Source organism: Chelonoidis abingdonii, chromosome 6, assembly GCF_003597395.2.
Source record: "Chelonoidis abingdonii isolate Lonesome George chromosome 6, CheloAbing_2.0, whole genome shotgun sequence".
In the NCBI taxonomy this organism is placed as follows: Eukaryota; Metazoa; Chordata; order Testudines; family Testudinidae; genus Chelonoidis; species Chelonoidis abingdonii.
In genome coordinates, this window is record NC_133774.1 from 51,367,689 (window position 1) to 51,386,002 (window position 18,314).

At 43.2% G+C, this 18,314-nt stretch overlaps 1 protein-coding gene across 6 annotated transcripts in view; it reads right to left on the reverse strand.

Annotated features, from left to right (window-relative positions):
- TNPO1 (transportin 1) overlaps window positions 1–17,903 on the reverse strand; it is a 179,205-nt gene extending 161,302 nt beyond the window's left edge. For 5 of the 6 annotated variants that reach the window (XR_012656094.1, XM_032771660.2, XM_032771656.2 and 2 more), the window contains exon 1: window positions 17,813–17,903. Coding sequence is in view for 4 of the 6 variants with exons in the window: in XM_032771660.2 (XP_032627551.1) it covers window positions 17,813–17,821 (9 nt within the window). In the remaining 2 variants the exon portion in view is untranslated. Of the gene's footprint in view, window positions 1–17,685; window positions 17,704–17,812 lie in introns of those variants that run through there. The other variant, XM_032771659.1, reaches the window with a different exon arrangement.
- Window positions 17,904–18,314: the final 411 nt, after the last annotated feature.

Consider the following 18,314-nt stretch of genomic DNA (forward strand, 5'->3'; position numbering starts at 1 on the left):
CTATAGCTGGGCTGGTGCCCAGGAAAGCCCAAGACCCTTCCACAGAAGTAGCTGAGCTCCATAGGCACCGCCTCCGTGGGTGCTCCACACCCACCAACAGCCAAGCTCCCTCCCCCTCCGGCCCTCCTCCTCTCCCCCCGAGCATGCCACATCCCCACTCCTCCACCTACCTCCCAGCGTTTCTCGCCCGGCCACTGCCAAACGTGTTTGGTGGCATTAGCACACTCCGGGGGAGTGGGAAGGGGAGAGCGGGAACATGGAACACTCAGAGGAGGAGGAGGGGCTGGGGTGGGGATTTCGGGAAGGAGTTGGAATAGGGACAGGAAGGAGGCAGAGTTGGGGTGTGGACTTTGGGGAAGGGATTGGAATGGGGATGGGGAAGGGGTGGGAAGAGGCAGGGCTGGGGTTGGGCCTCATGGAAGGGGTGGAGTCAGGGGAGCAGGGGCAGAGGTGGAGATCGAGCACCCACTGCAAAGTGGGAAGTCAGTGCCTATGCTGAGCTCTGCGTATGCCAAAGCCGCCTAGAGCCCCGTACAGCGCCAGATGGGGGACCCTCTCCACCCCTCAGATAAGTGCTGGAGTTGGGGGAGAAGCGATTTCCAGCTTGTTCCTGCCCTGAACTCACAGATTCCACAGAAGCCCCCCCAAGCAGGGGCTTAGAGCCCTCTTTGCCCCTCTGCCGTCCCGCTAGGCCCAGGCCCTAGGGATCATGGGTCTGCTCCATCCCCTAGGCTTTGGGCCAGAGGCAGCAGCCACATATAGAAGGAGCCCTCTTCCGCTGAGCCACCTCTGGCCAGGCTCTGTGGCCGCTGAAGCCCCTGTACAGCCCTGCACCCATGGCTGGTTCAGGGAAGGTGGGGATGGATCTGCTGGTTCCCACCCCCAGCCCAGCTCCCCACTGCTAGATACCAGGAACAGCCCCACCCCGCTTGCTACCATTACCTGCTCCTATGGCCCTGCCCAGCCCAGCCCCAGTGTGCTGCCCAGCTGGATGGTCCCTCCCTGGAAAGCCCTGGGACTCAGCCACTCCTGCTGAGTCTACTGGACTGAGATGGCTCCACCTTGCAAGCCCCCCATTGCTGGTGGATGCTTGCTTAATAAAAGACAGAAATCAGGGGGAGAGGGGCAGACATGACCCCACATGCCCACCCCACACATAGCCTCTGCTTTGAAGTGTGTGACAGAGGCAGAGCTGTGATTATTATATGAGGAAATCTATCTTTTGCACCCACCAATGCATGTAAGCAAAGGGAAGAGTTGTATGCGTACCTTAAGGATCCAATATGCACTGTTTCAATGCACAAATGTGTACATTATATAAATTAGCAGGGCACAGGGATTTTATAATGAAGTGTGTGGTCAGTAGCAAGCTGGAATATGTTTTCTTCCAGGTACTGATAAAAATGTTAAATAGCATAAAGCCAAGAATTGATCCCTGCGGGGCCCCATTAGAAACATATCTGTTCAATGATGATTCCCCATTTACAATTACAAATGTGAGAGCAGTCTAAGCATTTATTTTTCACATACACTCCAAGTAGACTAATTGTGGTTAGTATCAGATATAGATGTAGTGAACGGTGGAGGCACTAGTTAGCTCTGCATGGCCAAGGTGTGTTTGCAAGATCAGTGGATTACTTTGAGGTGTGAGATAAAGCTGTGATTGTGATATGAGGATCTATGTTTTGCACCCTCTCATCTGTGAGAAAAGGGAAGATGTGCACGTGTACCTTCCAGATGAAGTATGCCTTATTTCTGTGAAAAACTGTTTAGGTTTTGTCAAGGCGTAGAGCTTTTATTACAAAGGATACTGTCAGCAGTGAGGAGGAATATAAGAAGATTCTAATGCTTTAATGATGGTTAAGTGAAAGTGTAGGTTGAGACAGTATCCTGTGAGAAATGGAACATCTACATTTGAGCTAGGAGGTGTGATTCCAAGCTCTTGTAGACATACTGCACTAGCTCTGCTCAAGCTAACATACTAAAACAGCGGTTCTCAAACTTCATTGCACCGCGATCCCCTTCTGACAATGAAAATTACTACACGACCCCAGGAGGAGGGACTGAAGCCTGATCCCACCTGAGCTCTGCCGCCCCGGGCAGAGGGACCAAAACTAAAGCCCAAGGGCTTCAGCCCCAGGCAGGGGGGCCTGTAACCTGATCCCCACCTCCATATTGGTGCACATAACAAAATTCATTCCACGTATGGGTGGGAAAAATTAGAGGGAACACTGCTGGTGACCCCATTAAAACATGTTCACAATCCACTCTGGGGTCTCAACCCACAGTTTAAAAACCGCTGCTCTAAAAATAGCAGCACAGTCAGGGTAGCATGGGCAGCGGCTCAGATATGCTACCCGAGTAAAAACCTGCCTGGATCCCCTAGATACATGCTTGGATGGCTGCCTGAGCCATTACCCATACTACCCTAGCTGTGTTGCTATTTTTATCATGCTAGTTCAAGTGGAGCTAGAGCAGGTCCATCTGCATGAGCTGGGAATCACACCTCCCAACTCAAATGTAGACATATCTTCAGGATGAGGGAGCTATAAAAGACTGTAAAATGGTTCTTAAATTGCACATTTGGTAGTTTTTCTGAGCAGCTAGCTAAGTGTGTGAGTGTATGCAAGGATATGAAGCCTCCCAAATCTTATAGTGCCAAGGGCCAGCATGAGTACGTGCTATATACCTATTCAGGCATTGTTGGCAGAGGGAAGGTGGTATGGGCACCATTTTTTCTCCCCCAACCCTTTTTGTCTTCTGATAATATTAGATAGAATCCTGTAGGTGAGCGTGAATGGGTTATAAAAGGATGTAAAGAGTTTGTACATTTCAGCAACTGTGGGACTGGCAGAATAAAGGTATGTATGTTAATAGGGTGTACTGGAGCATTGCTGAAAGACAGAACAGTTAAAGTTGTATTGGCAACCTTAGCTGCGCATTTCCTGGTTTTCAGAATTTTGAGTTTTGCTCAACTCAGAATTCTGCAAGGGAACAACATACCACCAAGCAACCATGACTCTGTGATAATATAGCTTTTTGCCACTGAATTTCCTAGGGTTTTTTGTTTAACATGAAAAAATATGTTGTTGGTAGGAGTTAGTAGTCATTTAGACAGTTGTACATATCACATTCTTCAAATTGCATACTGAGCCAGGCGCCTTCCCCTTCTCCGAACACACACACACACCCCTACCCACTCAAGCTGGGCCCCACCAGCCCTGTTTAGGCACATCTCCCCAGCCATGCCCCTTACCCAACGAATGCATGCCCCTCTCCAACCTGGCCCCTCTCCACAACTGAAACCAGGCCTCCCCACCACAAGCAGGGAATGCATCTTCCTAAAGTCTTCACTCCCTTGTACACAAATTGTTCTGTTGCTGTTACTCTCCCCCTCCTATAAGGTGACTCACACGCAGTGCCTGGAAGGAAGGATAACTATTTTACAGCGGAATGGTGTTCCTGACTGTGATTCACAATGATTGGAGGGCAAAGTCTGTGGCTGGGCTAGCAAGAGAAATTCACAGACAGGAATTCTGTTCCAAAATACTGACAGTTATATGTTTGAGACAGAGATCCTCTGACCTCTGTCCAGTAAATGCACCCCATCTCTGAGAAACACTGAGGTGTCAGAGTTTGTAATGTTTCTCTGTCATAAAGTATACATTTTCTGGTCAGGCATGAACCCTTCTGTTTCCTAACTAAGGTTCCTTCAAAACTCATTCATAGCTTTCATGCAGTATTGGGGTGCACTTGCAGAGCTAGGGCTGCAGTGCAGCTGAGAAAAGAACAGGAATACTCGTGGCACCTTAGAGACTAACAAATTTATTTCAGCATAAGCTTTCATGGGCTACAGCTCACTTCTTCGGATGCATAGAGTGGAACACACAGACAGAAGATATTTATACATACAGAGAACATGAAAAAGTGGAAGTATCCATACCAACTGTAAGAGACCAATCAATTGAGATGAGCTATCATCAACAGGAGAAAAAAAACCTTTGAAGTGATAATTGAGATGACATAGAAGGTGTGAGGAGAACTTAACATGGGGAAATAGATTCAATTAGTGTAATGACCCAACCATTCCCAGTCTCTGTTTAGACCTAAGTTAATTGTATCTAATTTGCATATTAATGCGAGTTCAGCAGTCTCTCTTTGGAGTCTGTTTTTGAAGTTTTTTTGTTGCAAAACTGGGGTGCACAGTCATTAGCACTTCTCAGTTTAACAGTACAAGGCGACAGAAGGAAATTTTTGTTTGTTTTTTGAGAGGGGTAGTCTGTAACTCAGGAACTCCTTGGTCAAATGATCCCAAATTTAGATCACTAACACTTCCCTACACTCCCAGGAGGCACACCAAATTTTAAAGAAATCCGTCTAAGCATGTCCGTTTTAGAGAACTTAGAGGTCCACCTATAAACAGATGTCATGATGCAACCTTAAATACAGTGGTGCTCCCACACCACTATAATATGGTCTCATTGTTTCCCTGTGCTGTTTTTTGTCTGTCTGTATCTGCTTGCTGGCTCTTGTCTTATATTTAAATTGTAAGCTCTTTGGGACAGGAACTGTCTTTTTGTTATATAACTGTACAGTGTTTAGTACAAAGGGCCCTGATCCGGGCCCCTCAGTGCTACCACAATACAAATAATAATAGGAAAAAGTAATACAGATTCTGGAAAGATTTGGACTATTATCTGTGTAAGATTAGTCTCAAGCTACATTGTTTCTTAGGAAAGCAGAACTTTCAGTAAGTTGTGTACCTCTGAGCCTGGAAGGACAAGGTAAGAATCCTAGAAGCTAAAACCTAGAAAGGTAATGTACTAAGGTACCAGCATTCTCTATAGTGTGCAAAAATCTATTAGTCATAAGTTACTCCATTTTGAAGTGTCCAACTACAGACATATTAAAACTACAGACACTCCCTCTGTGTCCAACTACAGACAGATTAAAACTACAGACACTCCCTCTGAAAATCATACCTCATTACTGGTGTCTAGTAATTTGTAAGTACTTCAGTTGGGAGATGCCAAATTTGAGATATCTTAAATAGGGTCTGATTTTCAGAGGGAGTGTGGGCAACACTTTTTGAAAATTAGAAATGTAAAGGTTTCTGAAATTGAGCAATTCAAAATCAAACATCTTAAAAATCAGTAGTCATTTGAAAAATCTTAGCCACGTGTTTTGGGGCTTTTTAAAATGTAAAAAATAAGTAGGGCTGTTAATTAATCACAGTTAACTCATGCAATTAACTCAAAAAATAAACTGTGATTAAAAAAATTAATCATATTAATCGCACTGTTAAACAATAGAATACCAATTGAAATTTATTAAATATTTGTGGATGTTTTTCTACATTTTCAAATATATTGATTTCTATTACAACACAGAATACAAAGTATACAGTGCTCACTTTATATTATTATTTTTATTACAAATATTTGCACTGTAAAAATGATAAACAGAAGTAGGATTTCTCAGTTCACCTCATACAAGTACTGTAGTGCAATCTCTTTATTGTGAAAGTGTAACTTACAAATGTAGATTTTTTTTTGTTACATAACTGCTCTCAGAAACAAAGCAAAGTAAAACTTTAGAGCCTACAAATCCACTCAGTCCTACTTCTTGTTCAGCCAATTGCTACAACAAACAAGTTTGTTTACATTTATGGGAGATACTGCTGACTTTTTCTTATTTACAATGTCACCTGAAAGTGAGAACAGGTGTTCGCATGGCACTTTTGTAGCCGGCGCTACCAGGTACTTACGTGCCAGATATGCTAAACATTCATATGCCCCTTCATGCTTTGGCCACTATTCCAAAGGACATGCTTCCATGCTGATGATGCTCATTAAAAAAATAATGTGTTAATTAAATTTGTGACTGAACTCCTTGGGGGAGAATTGTATGTCTCCTGTTCTGGTTATTACCCTTGCAAATCTCTGCATATATTTACTGCTCTCCGCATGTCTCAGATGACCATTTAAGCTACAGTCACGGTCTTGTTTTATAGAACAACTCCTTCCAAGCAGATTGACAAAACACACAAAGAAGGTACCCCTACACGTGCGATGCTTCTTTCGGTATAGAGTAAACGACCTCTTGACCAAGGCGTTCTAGAAGAATCTGCACAAGGGCCTTCAAAATTCTGAGCAGGAAGCGGTGTGAACAGGCCTGCTTTCAGATGTAATCATCAAAGAACAACCACTCCTCACGCGAACAACACGACAAAGACCCGCACAACCTCAACCACACAAGAAGAGAAAATAGACTCTTGCTTGTCTGACCCGGCATCTGACTCTAATGATGATACAATGTCTACAATTCATCAGTTCCCGCTCCTGCTCTCTGGATCATGACTATAACTAAGCGGCATGAAGCCTATCCCTTAGCATAGGATTGGCATTACTAGCTTATAATGGTGACTGAGGAATGAAAGGGCATTGATGGAATCTTTACGCCAGCATCTTGCACATAATACAAAGTATCCCTCTTGCGTAAGCTCCCGAGCTACCAACAATCCCAGGCCATGGAATGCCTGTTCTCAGCCTTAATCAGGTGATCATTGTACTCAACATCAGAAAGGTGGGCCCAGCCATTAAATTCTCTGCTGCACAATATGGATACAAAATTGTTTTCTGAGCAATTGGCTGAACATAGGACCTAGACTGGAACCCTGTACCAGGTTTCTAGACGTTTTCAACATTGTTTTAGAATTTCTGAACTTCGCATTATTTTTTTGTACATGAAGTCTACGATCTGAATGTAAGCTCAACTCTTTTCAATTATAAAAAGATGTTGCCTCATCAGACTTACTTCCCTGATTCATGTAGAACTATGACATACTACATTCGACTATTCTCCACTTCTTGTTCTTTCCTATGCCACGCCCAGCAATACTTGCACTACCAAATAACTACTAAAGTGACCCCAAACCACGTAAAAACTGCTTCTGGTTCAATTTCCTGGTCTGCTAAATCAGTTAAACCCCAGTCCATATTCATCTTCCAGGAAAATGTAAAAACATCTAAAAATATTTAAATATATTGGTACGTTCCAATATTACCTCGCTTTTAACTGTGATAAGTCTGTTATTAAATTTTTTTAATCGCCTGACAAGTGCTAAAAAAACACCAATTATCAAATTCTATGAATGACCATCCTGTGATGCCTTAACCTTGTCTCTAGTCCTCTAACTTCATGATAAAACTCTGGATTGTTTAACGACCGAAGAAAATACAAATATAAATACCTTTTAACATAATTTATTAAAACATACTGTTATATCCCTGCTCCACCCTCCTCTACAAGAATGTCAAGGTCGTTTTTTTTGACGTTCTGTTCATCCCTCAACCTAGCGTCGAGTGACTCAGCTGTGATGTATGAAAACCCTAGATGCCTGTAGCAACAATTGTGTTGGGGGATCTGGCTTCCACCCTTAACAATCCCCACAAAGTTAATAACACAGAATTTGGTCACACCAGTTCGTTGATAAGAGCGCATAAGTGTGTTTTTAATCATTTTCTCCACAAATATTCAAGCTCAAGACTTAATGCAGAGTTCAATTTCGCCCTACAAGGACAAAATTAGGTTAAAACCATGTCAAGGGACTACTCGTATTATAACAGATTTCTTCGATATAGTAGTGTCTAAAATGTACATGGGACCTTGAAAGGTGAAAGCTATAACCTTATACCCACTAAGAGAAACTTCAGGTGCCTTAATTCCATTCTGCTAGCCTGCAGATTTGAAAAAGACACAATGAAGCAACTAATTGAATTTATACAACTTCACAACAAAAGTGCTTTGAATTTATATTCTCTTAAATTAAACTCTCATATTTGGAAGTCACAATAAGTTAATTGCATTGAATTATAAGCAAGCAGCAAGAGAATCTGTGGCACCTTATCGATAAAGACAAGCTTTCTGGAGCGTGAGCTTTCGTGGGTGAATACCCACTTCGTCAGACGCATCCCTACAAAATTGGGATGACCTGCCTCTGACGAAGTGGGTATTCACCCACGAAAGCTCACGCTCCAAAACGTCTGTTAGTCTATAAGGTGCCACAGGATTCTCTGCTGCCTTTACAGATCCAGACTAACACGGCTACCCCTCTGATACTTGAATTTATTAAGTTTTCCATGTCCAGTGATCTGTGTTTCCTCTGTACCTGAGGTATTACATTTTTGTAGCTTCTCTGAACAGATGTTTTTAAGAGGTACTTCAGAACTCAATATGACACAATGTTACAAATGTTTCCAGTTACATCTGACAGTTGCCTGTTAGGTATGATATTATAATGCGGTGATTCTCAAACTTTTGTGCTAGTGACCCCTTTCACACAGCAAGCCTCAGAGTGCGACCCCCCTTTAAATATATTAAAGAGTGTTTTTAATTAATAATGCCATTATAAATGCCGGGGAAAAAGCGAGGTTTGGGGTGGAGGCTGACAGCTCACAACCCCCCATGTAATAACCTCGCGACCCTTGAGGGGTCCCAACTCCCACTTTGAGAAGCCCTGTTATAATGGCTCTAAAGTTTTTTCATATGATGGACCATATCTGTAAACAGAGATCCTCTTGTTAACCACCACCAGCCCCCTAACTCTACAACTTTCCTGTGGCATCTGATCTAGTGCTTGGTTTCACAAAAAGAGCATCAAAAAGATGAAATGAATGAACAAAGTAGCAATAAAGATTAACTTGATGCAATGCAATGCATATGGTTATGTTTTTCATCTTCTACTTGTTAAATTCCTTCTCCCTGCAATCTGTAGAGATTTACATTAGTATCAAATCTGCCTAAATATGATTTGTGATGGCAACAGCTCTGCAGACCACCAGTTGTCTAGAGATCACATTTTAGAACCATTAATATAGTATAAATCCACTAGCTCAAAACATATATTCCTTAAAATCTACAATTCAAAATCTCCATTCTGAATGTTCAATTCTACATCATAGGTAGAAAGAATGCAATGACAGTAGATATTAGCATGTGCAAAGTGCTACAAAATTGGGATGACCACTTACTAACAGGAGATAGCACCACGAGAGTAATAGTAATAAAATTAAAATACTTGGCATTTATAGAGTGCTTTTTATGCATAGATTTCCGTAAGATTTACAAGGGAGGATAAGTTTTGTGTACATATTTTACAGATAAAAATACAAATGTAATGAGAGGCAAAGTGATTTTGCCCAATGCACAATAGTAAGTCAGCAGCCAAGGTGGAAATATGGTAGAGATCGAGGTGAGAGTCTGTGCCGCAATTCAGACACACAGCAAAGAACTGACAGCCCAGGAGAGGGGGAAGGGAGTACGTGGTGCTAGTATAGCTTTTTCATCTTTATGCCCTCCTGAACTTCGGCTGCTCCAGGAGTTGGATAGGCCCTCAATTTAACTTAGACAACCCTGGGGGCCTATATAAATTACAACAACCTTCTTGAGTTTGGCCTGTGGGCTGCAGAAGTAGTTAGAATCTTAGCAGGACTGCATGCGTGGCCCCAATCCCCAACATATTCCTCTCACTGCACGACCCTACCCTATGCCTTCAGGGGGGTCCTCAGAAGGCAGTCTTAATGCTGTCTTCCACAGTGTCTTTCGGGCGGGAATCCTCCACAAATTTAACTGAGGCTTTTACACACCTCTAACATTGTTCCAGCCCTTTTACCAGGTAGAAAGGGGCCTATGCAGGGGTAAGGATCTCATCCCAGGTCTCCTAAATCTCAGTCTGGTGCTCTAATATTTGTTTTTATGTTTATACTTATAAAAAGTTTCCTTGTCTGGGAATACTTTTATGGCACCACATATTTTGTTTATTTTTTTCCTGTCTTCCAAGTACACACTGGACTGATTTAGTTGAGGATTGGTCGTGCTCTGAGCAGGGAGTTGGACTAGATGACCTCCTAAAGTCCCTTCCAACCCTGATATTCTATGACTCCAGCTATAGAACACATTAACAGAAAATATAAAGGTTGATCTCAACCTTGGCCAAGTGCAAGATGCACCTCTTTAATGAGGCCTTCCCTTAGTACTGGCATCTTCCCAGAACCAACCCACAATATGAGAGATTAGAGGGGAGAAAGTAGAAAGTACAAAGGAAAGAAAGGAAGAAAGAAGGAAGCAAAACAAAAAAACAAACACCTAATCATCCACATCGCAGATAAGGGAGATTGACCACATTGTGCAATAATTAATTGTTGTTCTTACTTAAATACCAGGTCAATAGGTGTTTTAGTTACTACAGAACTACTGTAATCAATGGAATGGGCAGATCTTAATACCATCTTCCACTGCAGCATAAACAAATTTATACAATGGTCTGAAATGTATACTATGACCATATGTTGTGGAAATACAGTAAGGTTAAATGATTTGATGATACAGATGCTGCATAGTGTCCTCAAAGCAATCATAAATATATACACACTGGAGGTCATGGAACAAATTGATAAATTAAACAGTAATAAGTCACCAGGACCGGATGGTATGCACCCAAGAGTTCTGAAGGAACTCAAATATAAAATTGCAGAAATAGAATTGTGGTATATAAACTATCACTTAAATCAGCCTTCAGACCAGATGACTGGAGGAAAGATAGCATAGTGCCATTTTTTTAAAAAATGCTTCAGAGGCAACCCTGGCAATTACATCCACAAACCCGGAAATCCTGGACGCCCCATCATCTCGGGCATTGGCACTCTCACTGAAGGACTGTCTGGATATGTGGACTCTCTACTCAGACCCTATGCCACCAGCACTCCCAGCTATCTCCGTGACACCACTGATTTCCTGAGGAAACTACAATGCATTGGTGACCTCCCAGAAAACACCATCCTAGCCACCATGGATGTAAAGGCTCTCTACACAAACATCCCACACACAGATGGAATACAAGCTGTCAGGAACAGTATCCCTGATGATGCCACAGCACAACTGGCTGCTGAGCTCTGTGCCTTTATACTCACACACAACTATTTCAAGTTTGATGACAATATATATCTCCAGATCAGTGGCACTGCTATGGGCACCCGCATGGCCCCACAATATGCCAATATTTTTATGGCTGACCTGGAACAACGCTTCCTCAGCTCTCGTCCACTCACGCCCCTTCTCTACCTACGCTACATTGATGACATCTTCATCATCTGGACCCATGGGAAGGAGACTCTAGAAAAATTCCACCACGATTTCAACAACTTCCACCCCACCATCAACCTCAGCCTGGACCAATCTACACGGGAGGTCCACTTTCTAGACACCACGGTGCAAATAAGTGATGGTCACATTAACACCACCCTATATCAAAAACCTACCGACCGCTATGCCTACCTTCATGCCTCCAGCTTCCATCCCGGGCACATCACACGATCCATTGTCTACAGCCAAGCACTGAGGTACAACCGCATCTGCTCTAACCCCTCAGACAGAGACCAACACCTACAAAATCTCCACCAAGCATTCTCAAAACTACAATACCCGCACGAGGAAATTAGGAAACAGATCAACAGAGCCAGACGTGTACCCAGAAGCCTCCTACTGCAAGACAAACCCAAGAAAGAAACCAACAGGACTCCACTGGCCATCACATACAGCCCCCAGCTAAAACCCCTCCAACGCATCATCAGGGATCTACAACCCATCCTGGACAATGATCCCACACTTTCACGGGTCTTGGGTGGCAGGCCAATCCTTGCCCACAGACAACCTGCCAACCTGAAACGTATTCTCACCAGCAACTGCACACCGTACCATAGTAACTCTAGCTCAGGAACCAATCCATGCAACAAACCTCGATGCCAACTCTGCCCACATATCTACACCAGCGACACCATCACTGGACCTAACCAGATCAGCCATACCATCACTGGTTCATTCACCTGCACGTCCACCAATGTAATATACGCCATCATATGCCAGCAATGCCCCTCTGCTATGTACATCGGCCAAACTGGACAGTCACTACGGAAAAGGATAAATGGACACAAATCAGATATCAGGAATGGCAATATACAAAAACCTGTAGGAGAGCACTTCAACCTCCCTGGCCACACTATAGCAGACCTTAAGGTGGCTATCCTGCAGCAAAAAAACTTCAGGACCAGACTTCAAAGAGAAACTGCTGAGCTTCAGTTCATTTGCAAATTTGACACTATCAGCTCTGGACTCAACAAAGACTGTGAATGGCTTGCCAATTACAGAACCAGTTTCTCCTCCCTTGGTTTTCACACCTCTACTGCTAGAACAGGGCCTCACCCTCCCTGACTGAACTAACCTCGTTATCTCTAGCTTGCTTGCTAGCATATATATACCTGCCCCTGGAAATTTCCACTACCTGCGTCTGACGAAGTGGGTATTCACTCACGAAAGCTCACGCTCCAAAACCTCTGTTAGTCTATAAGGTGCCACAGGATTCTCTGCTGCTAATTACAGGCTGGTAAGCCTAACTTCAGTACCAAGCAAACTGTTTGAATCTATAGTACAAAACAGAATTCTCAGACACAAAGAGGAACACGATTTGTTGGGGAAGAGTTAACAGGGCTTTTGTAAAGGGAAATCATGACTTACCAATCTATTAGAATTCTTCGAAGGTGCCAGCAAATATGTGGTCAAGCGTGATCCAGCAGATATAGTGTACTTGGACCTTCAGAAAGTCTTTGACAAGGTCCCACACTAAAGGCTCTTATGCAAAGTACACAGTCATGGGATAAGAGGGAAGGTCCTCTCATGGATCAGTAACTGGTTAAAAGACAGGAAACAAAGGGTGGGAATAAATAGCCAGTTTTCACTATGGAGAGAAGGAAACAGCAGGATCCCCCAGAGATCTGTACTGGGTTCAGTGCTGTTCAACATATTCATAAATGATCTCGAAAAAGGGGTAAACAGGGAGGTGGCAAAGTTTTCAGGTGGTAAGAAATTACTCAAGACAATTAAATCCAAAGCAGACTGCAAAGAGTTACAAAGGGATCTCACAAACTGGGTGACTGGGCAACAAAATGGCAGATGAGATTAAATATTGACAAAAGCAAAGTAATGCACATTGGAAAACATAATCCCTATATATACAAAATGATGGGGTCTCAATTAGCTGTTACCACTCACAAAAGGGATCTTAGAGTCATCATGGATAATTCTCTGAAAGCATGCGCTCAATGTGAAGAAGCAGGAATAAAGCTAATAGAATGTTAGGAACTCTTAAGAAAGCCATAGATAATAAGACAGAAAAAATCATTATGTCACAGTATAAAGCCATGATACACCCACATCTTGAATACTGTGGGTAGTTCTGGTCACCCCATCTCAAAAAAGATACACTAGAATTGAGAACGGTACAAAGAAGGACAACAAAATAATTAGGGGTATGGAACAGATTCCATACGAGGAGAGATTAAAAAGATTGGACTGTTCAACTTGGAAAAGAGATGAGCAGAGGGGCTACGATAGAGGTCTATAAAATCATGAACAGTGCGGAGAAAGTGAATAAAGGAAGAATTATTTATTCCTTCACATAACACAAGAACCAGGGGTCATCCCATGAAATTCCCAAGCAGCAGGTTTAAAACAAACATATGGAAGTTCTTCACACAATGCACTAGAAATCTGTGGAACTCGTTGCCGGGGATGTGAAGGCCAAAAGGATAACTGGGTTCAAAAGAGAATTAGGTAAGTTCACAGAGGACAGATCCATCAATGGCTACTAGCTCAGACAGTCAGGGATGCAACATCATGCAACTGGTATCCCTAAGTCTCCAACTGCCAGATGCTGGGACTGGATGGTAGGGGATGGATCACTCAATAACTGTCCTGTTCTGTTCATCCCCTCTGAAGCATCTGGCATCGGTCACTGTTAGAAGACCGAACACTGGGCTGGCTGGACTATTGATTTGATCCAGTATGGCCATTCTTATGTTCATATGCACTACACAGAGATAACTAATTTATATTTAATATGTCAATTTGGTAAATAGAAATCACTAATACAATCAAAATAACTCTCTCCTCTCAGTTTGATTACTACAACTATTTTTTTTCCTGTGGCCTCCTGAAGTCTCAGCTTTCCAGATTGCAGTATTTTCAAAATACTGATGATGACTAGTTTCTCCACACATAAAAAGAAGTGCAATCACATCACCCTCATACTAAAGTTACTCAGTTACCTTGGGTCTCCATTTATTTTGAGAAACAGTTCAAACCTCCTCTTTTTGTTAACTACTGTTTATGGACATCCTTCAGCCATTCAGACCTTCATCCTTTATGCTGATCTCATATTCTGTAACCCAATGGAGTTCACTGGAGTCACTCCTGATTTCACTAGTGTACCTTAGGGCTTGTCTACACCAGAAAGTTGCACCGGTTTAACTCAAATCTATTTAAAAATCAGTTTGGTTAAATGGGTGCAAAGCCTTGTGTAGACACAGTTATTTCAGTTTAAAAGTAGCTTATACTCATTTGGCTTAAGTGAGTAAGGATTTGATTTAAGCTAAAAGATATAACCCATTCTTACACCTAAATAAAGCCTGCTCAACATAGCTACAGTGCTCAGGGATGTGAAAAATCTAACCTAACTCCCCAGTGCAAAAGCAGTTAGATGAACAGAGGAATGTTTCTGTTGACCTACCTACCATTCTAGATAAGGTGGTGATGCTACAGTGACAGAAAACCTCCTCCTATCACTGTAGGCTGCATCTACACTACAGGGTTATGCCAGAACAGTTACACCATAGCTATGCCACTGTACACCTGCCCTCTGTAGGTCTATACAGAGATTTGCTGTTGTATGTTATTTAAACCAAACCAGTTAAACCTTTAATTAAACTACTGCAAGTCTGTTTGTAAACAGTCTTTGATGCAAATCAGACCTCTTGTCTACCATTGGCTCCTCAGTCTCTTCTTACCATCTCACCACAATTTGTATAAGGGCCTTCTTTCCAGATCCTGATATTGGAACAGTCTTTCTGCATCTCTTCCCCTCATCATCTCCCATCTATTTTCTAATCTCAGCCAAAAAAAATTTTGCTTTGGCCTCTCAATTTCTCTCTCTCTCTCCCCTCTTTTGTATTTAGTTTTGATTACTGGTAAATTATTTAGCTTGTAAAATCTTCAGGGCAGGCACCGTGTCTGCCATTGTATACAGTGCTGTACACATTTCAACTTTATAAAGTAATTTACAACAGTTTGTATGAAATATGCTACACATAATTAAACTGTGTAATAGGGAAATAGTTTAACAGTAAGCTTCCATATTATACTCAAACAAAATGCACTTTTATTTAAAGATTTTTAATTGTATGCCATGTGTCAGATTTGAAAATACAAAATCTAGACTCAGCCTCAGAATCATCCAATCTATAGTAGGCTTCATATTTATTTCAACAATTTGTTAATTAACTGATAACACTAATACTGAGGCTGGCTAGGAAAAAAGAATGCATTCTTTTGATGGCTAGAAATGAGCCGTATCAGTTTACTTCTCTACCCTCATTAAAATATGCCATTTTCTACTCGTTTGTGAGGATAAATAGGTCAGTAAGATATTTCATGCACAATAATCAAGATTTCCCACACTACTACCATAAGACAGTGGGAAGAGTTTTTAGATGTATTTTAATTTTATCTGCCCAGACAGCTTGCAAGAGTGGATTAATTTAATAAATAGTCACTCCCACTGGGGATAGCAGTGACAAGACCGAGTTACAGCAAAATTCATCCTTCAGATGCAATAATTGGGCTCCCAGGCCTTGTCTATACCTAACTTTAAATATCTATATTTTAAAACCCCCCATTTTTGCATTACCACTGGTAAAGCCCCACTGATGATAGTGCTAACATTTTGCACCATCCTGTTGTCTAGATCTTCAGCACCTGGACTACATTAGTGCAGCTGCACCCATGGGAGATTTTAAAGTAAAAGCTCACTGCAGACAGGGTGACTAGGATTTTGGACTCCACTGCAGCCCCCATACACCAGCTCTGGAAGGATTTCCCAGTGGTGCAGAGCAGGTACAATGGGCTTATGTCACCTCTCCTTGTAGTCATGCCTCTGGTGCACCCCAGTGCCAGGACTGGGAAGGCACAGATATGGGAAAGGTGGAAAATGGCCAAATTGCACAGTACTCAAGCTATTCAAGGCTGCTGGACAGCTCCATAGGGAGGCACAGCAGCTGGCTACAAGTTAGCACTGTCCCTGGGGTTGCTCTAATTTACATTAGGGACCACTAAAGTCCCCAGCTTCCTCCTTGGAAATGCCAAGATTCTATGAAGTCACTTTCCCTCAGGCCATGCCAAGCAAAATTCAGCTGCAGCCCCGATTCAGGACTGGAGTTGGAAGTCATTGAGAACTCTGCATATATGTGATGGTAGAATTTGGTTCTTAAATCAATATTCATGCCAGCCACAACTTCTGTACTTAAAGATTAAAAATATTACTTTCTAACCCATTTCACATGCTCATAATTTTCCAAATAATCACCTTTTGTGTTTAAATATTTTTGAGTTTTGCCTGACTACTGATTATTTTTGGGGAAAAGACGGGCACATTCTCCAGCCATTTTATAAACAGAAAAAAATTACAAGGGCATAGTTTGCTCCCGTTGTAAAAAAATACGACCCTCTTTCCACCCATTCTCCCAGTCGTAACTAAAAAAAAAATAGCTGATCATCAACGTTTCAAACATGGTACGCAAAAAGGATTTTCAAGAAGAGAACAAATATTGCCAATTTTTTTAAACTGTGTTTAAACACTGGTCGAGGGCTCTGGGTTTAATTCCCAGTTCTGCCATAGGCTCCTTATGCGTCCTTGAACACTAAATAATATATGTGAAGAGCTCAAACTCTACGGAGATAAGCACTGGATAAAAAATTAAATAGGTGAAGTTATAAGGAATAATGTGCAGTGGAAAATTCCTTAAACTGCTACCTGCTCACTTGGATAATATACAGTCCATATGTGTACACAGATGTACAGCATTTTGGTTACAATTTTCCAACTCCAGTCCTGAAACTGGAGATTGCAAATTCGAGAGAGAGAAAGAGAGATTACTGACCCCAGATGTACAATAGTTTCCCTCTCAACTTATGTATATTTCATTTCAAACATTCACTTTAATAAAATTTTAAATCTGTTCTTCAGAGCAAGGAGCTGCAGAGATTACAAATGGAAGCAAGCCACTCAGTACCAAACCGAAAAGCCTACTCGCCCTCGGTATTTCCACTGCTCCATTAGCGCAAAGGATTTACAAGTCCCATCAGTTAAGCTTGCTGAATATATAAACCATACCAGTGCTGGACTTTTCTCTCTCTCTTAGCTTTTCTTTAAAGGAAAAACCCCACACAACCAAATCTAGAGATCGGGGAGACACAGAGTCCCACGATGAAGGGAGCAAGGCAAAAAAAAATATGGCAAAGTTTATGTTACAGAGGAAACTTTCGTTTCTTGACTGTGTAGCTTACGCTTGAAGCCTGGGTATTGCATTAACCTGACTTACAGCCTCGCGATGGCTGGTACTTAGTACACAGCCCCTGTCCTTTAAGGGCCCCCGGCCTCCTGGAGCAAAGACACGGGCACTGCATCCCTGTCGTTAAGCAGCGCGGTGACTGGAACCCAAAGCCGGGGTCAGGGCAGAGCGCGGGACTAGACATGCCCAGCTCCCCGCTCCCCGCCTCGGGGGCACTAGGGCCACTCACCCTTTACGCCCGGGGGAGGAAGCATCCCGGGGGCGTCTGCACTGCCGCCGCCCTTATCCGCGCAAGCTGGCGATGACGGCTTGGGGGCGATAGCCCCGCCCGCCCCTCGCGGCGCTCAGACACCTACCCACACCATCCCAGAGCCCGGCAGCAGGGGAGTGGCGAGGGACGGGAGGGGCCCGTACTCTCCCGCTGCGTCTCAGCGCCCGGCAAGAAAACACAACTCCGGCCCTTGAAATGGCTGAACAAAGGGAACCTGGCTTCGCCGCCACCGCCAGTCCCATTGGTCGGGGCGCGGGATGGGGCGGGGCCTGGCACGGCGGGGGCTCTACAGCTGTGTAACCCTGACAACGGTGGCTCCAGCTGGACATATGGCCTGGTGTGTGCTGCAGAGAACAGTGAAATGGCTGCCCCGCCCTAACCTCATTCCTCTACCCCAGCATCTGCCCCTTTCCCTCAGAGTCACAAAGAGATGCAGCCAATGCCCTTCTCCAAGCCACTGCCCTTGCACAGTCACACACACACACAGCCCTCTCCCCTTGCTCCTGCCCCTGCAGTCACACACACACCCCTCTCTGACATACCAAACGGCAGAAATTCAGCTTGTTCTTAGCTTAAGTGGCTTGTGA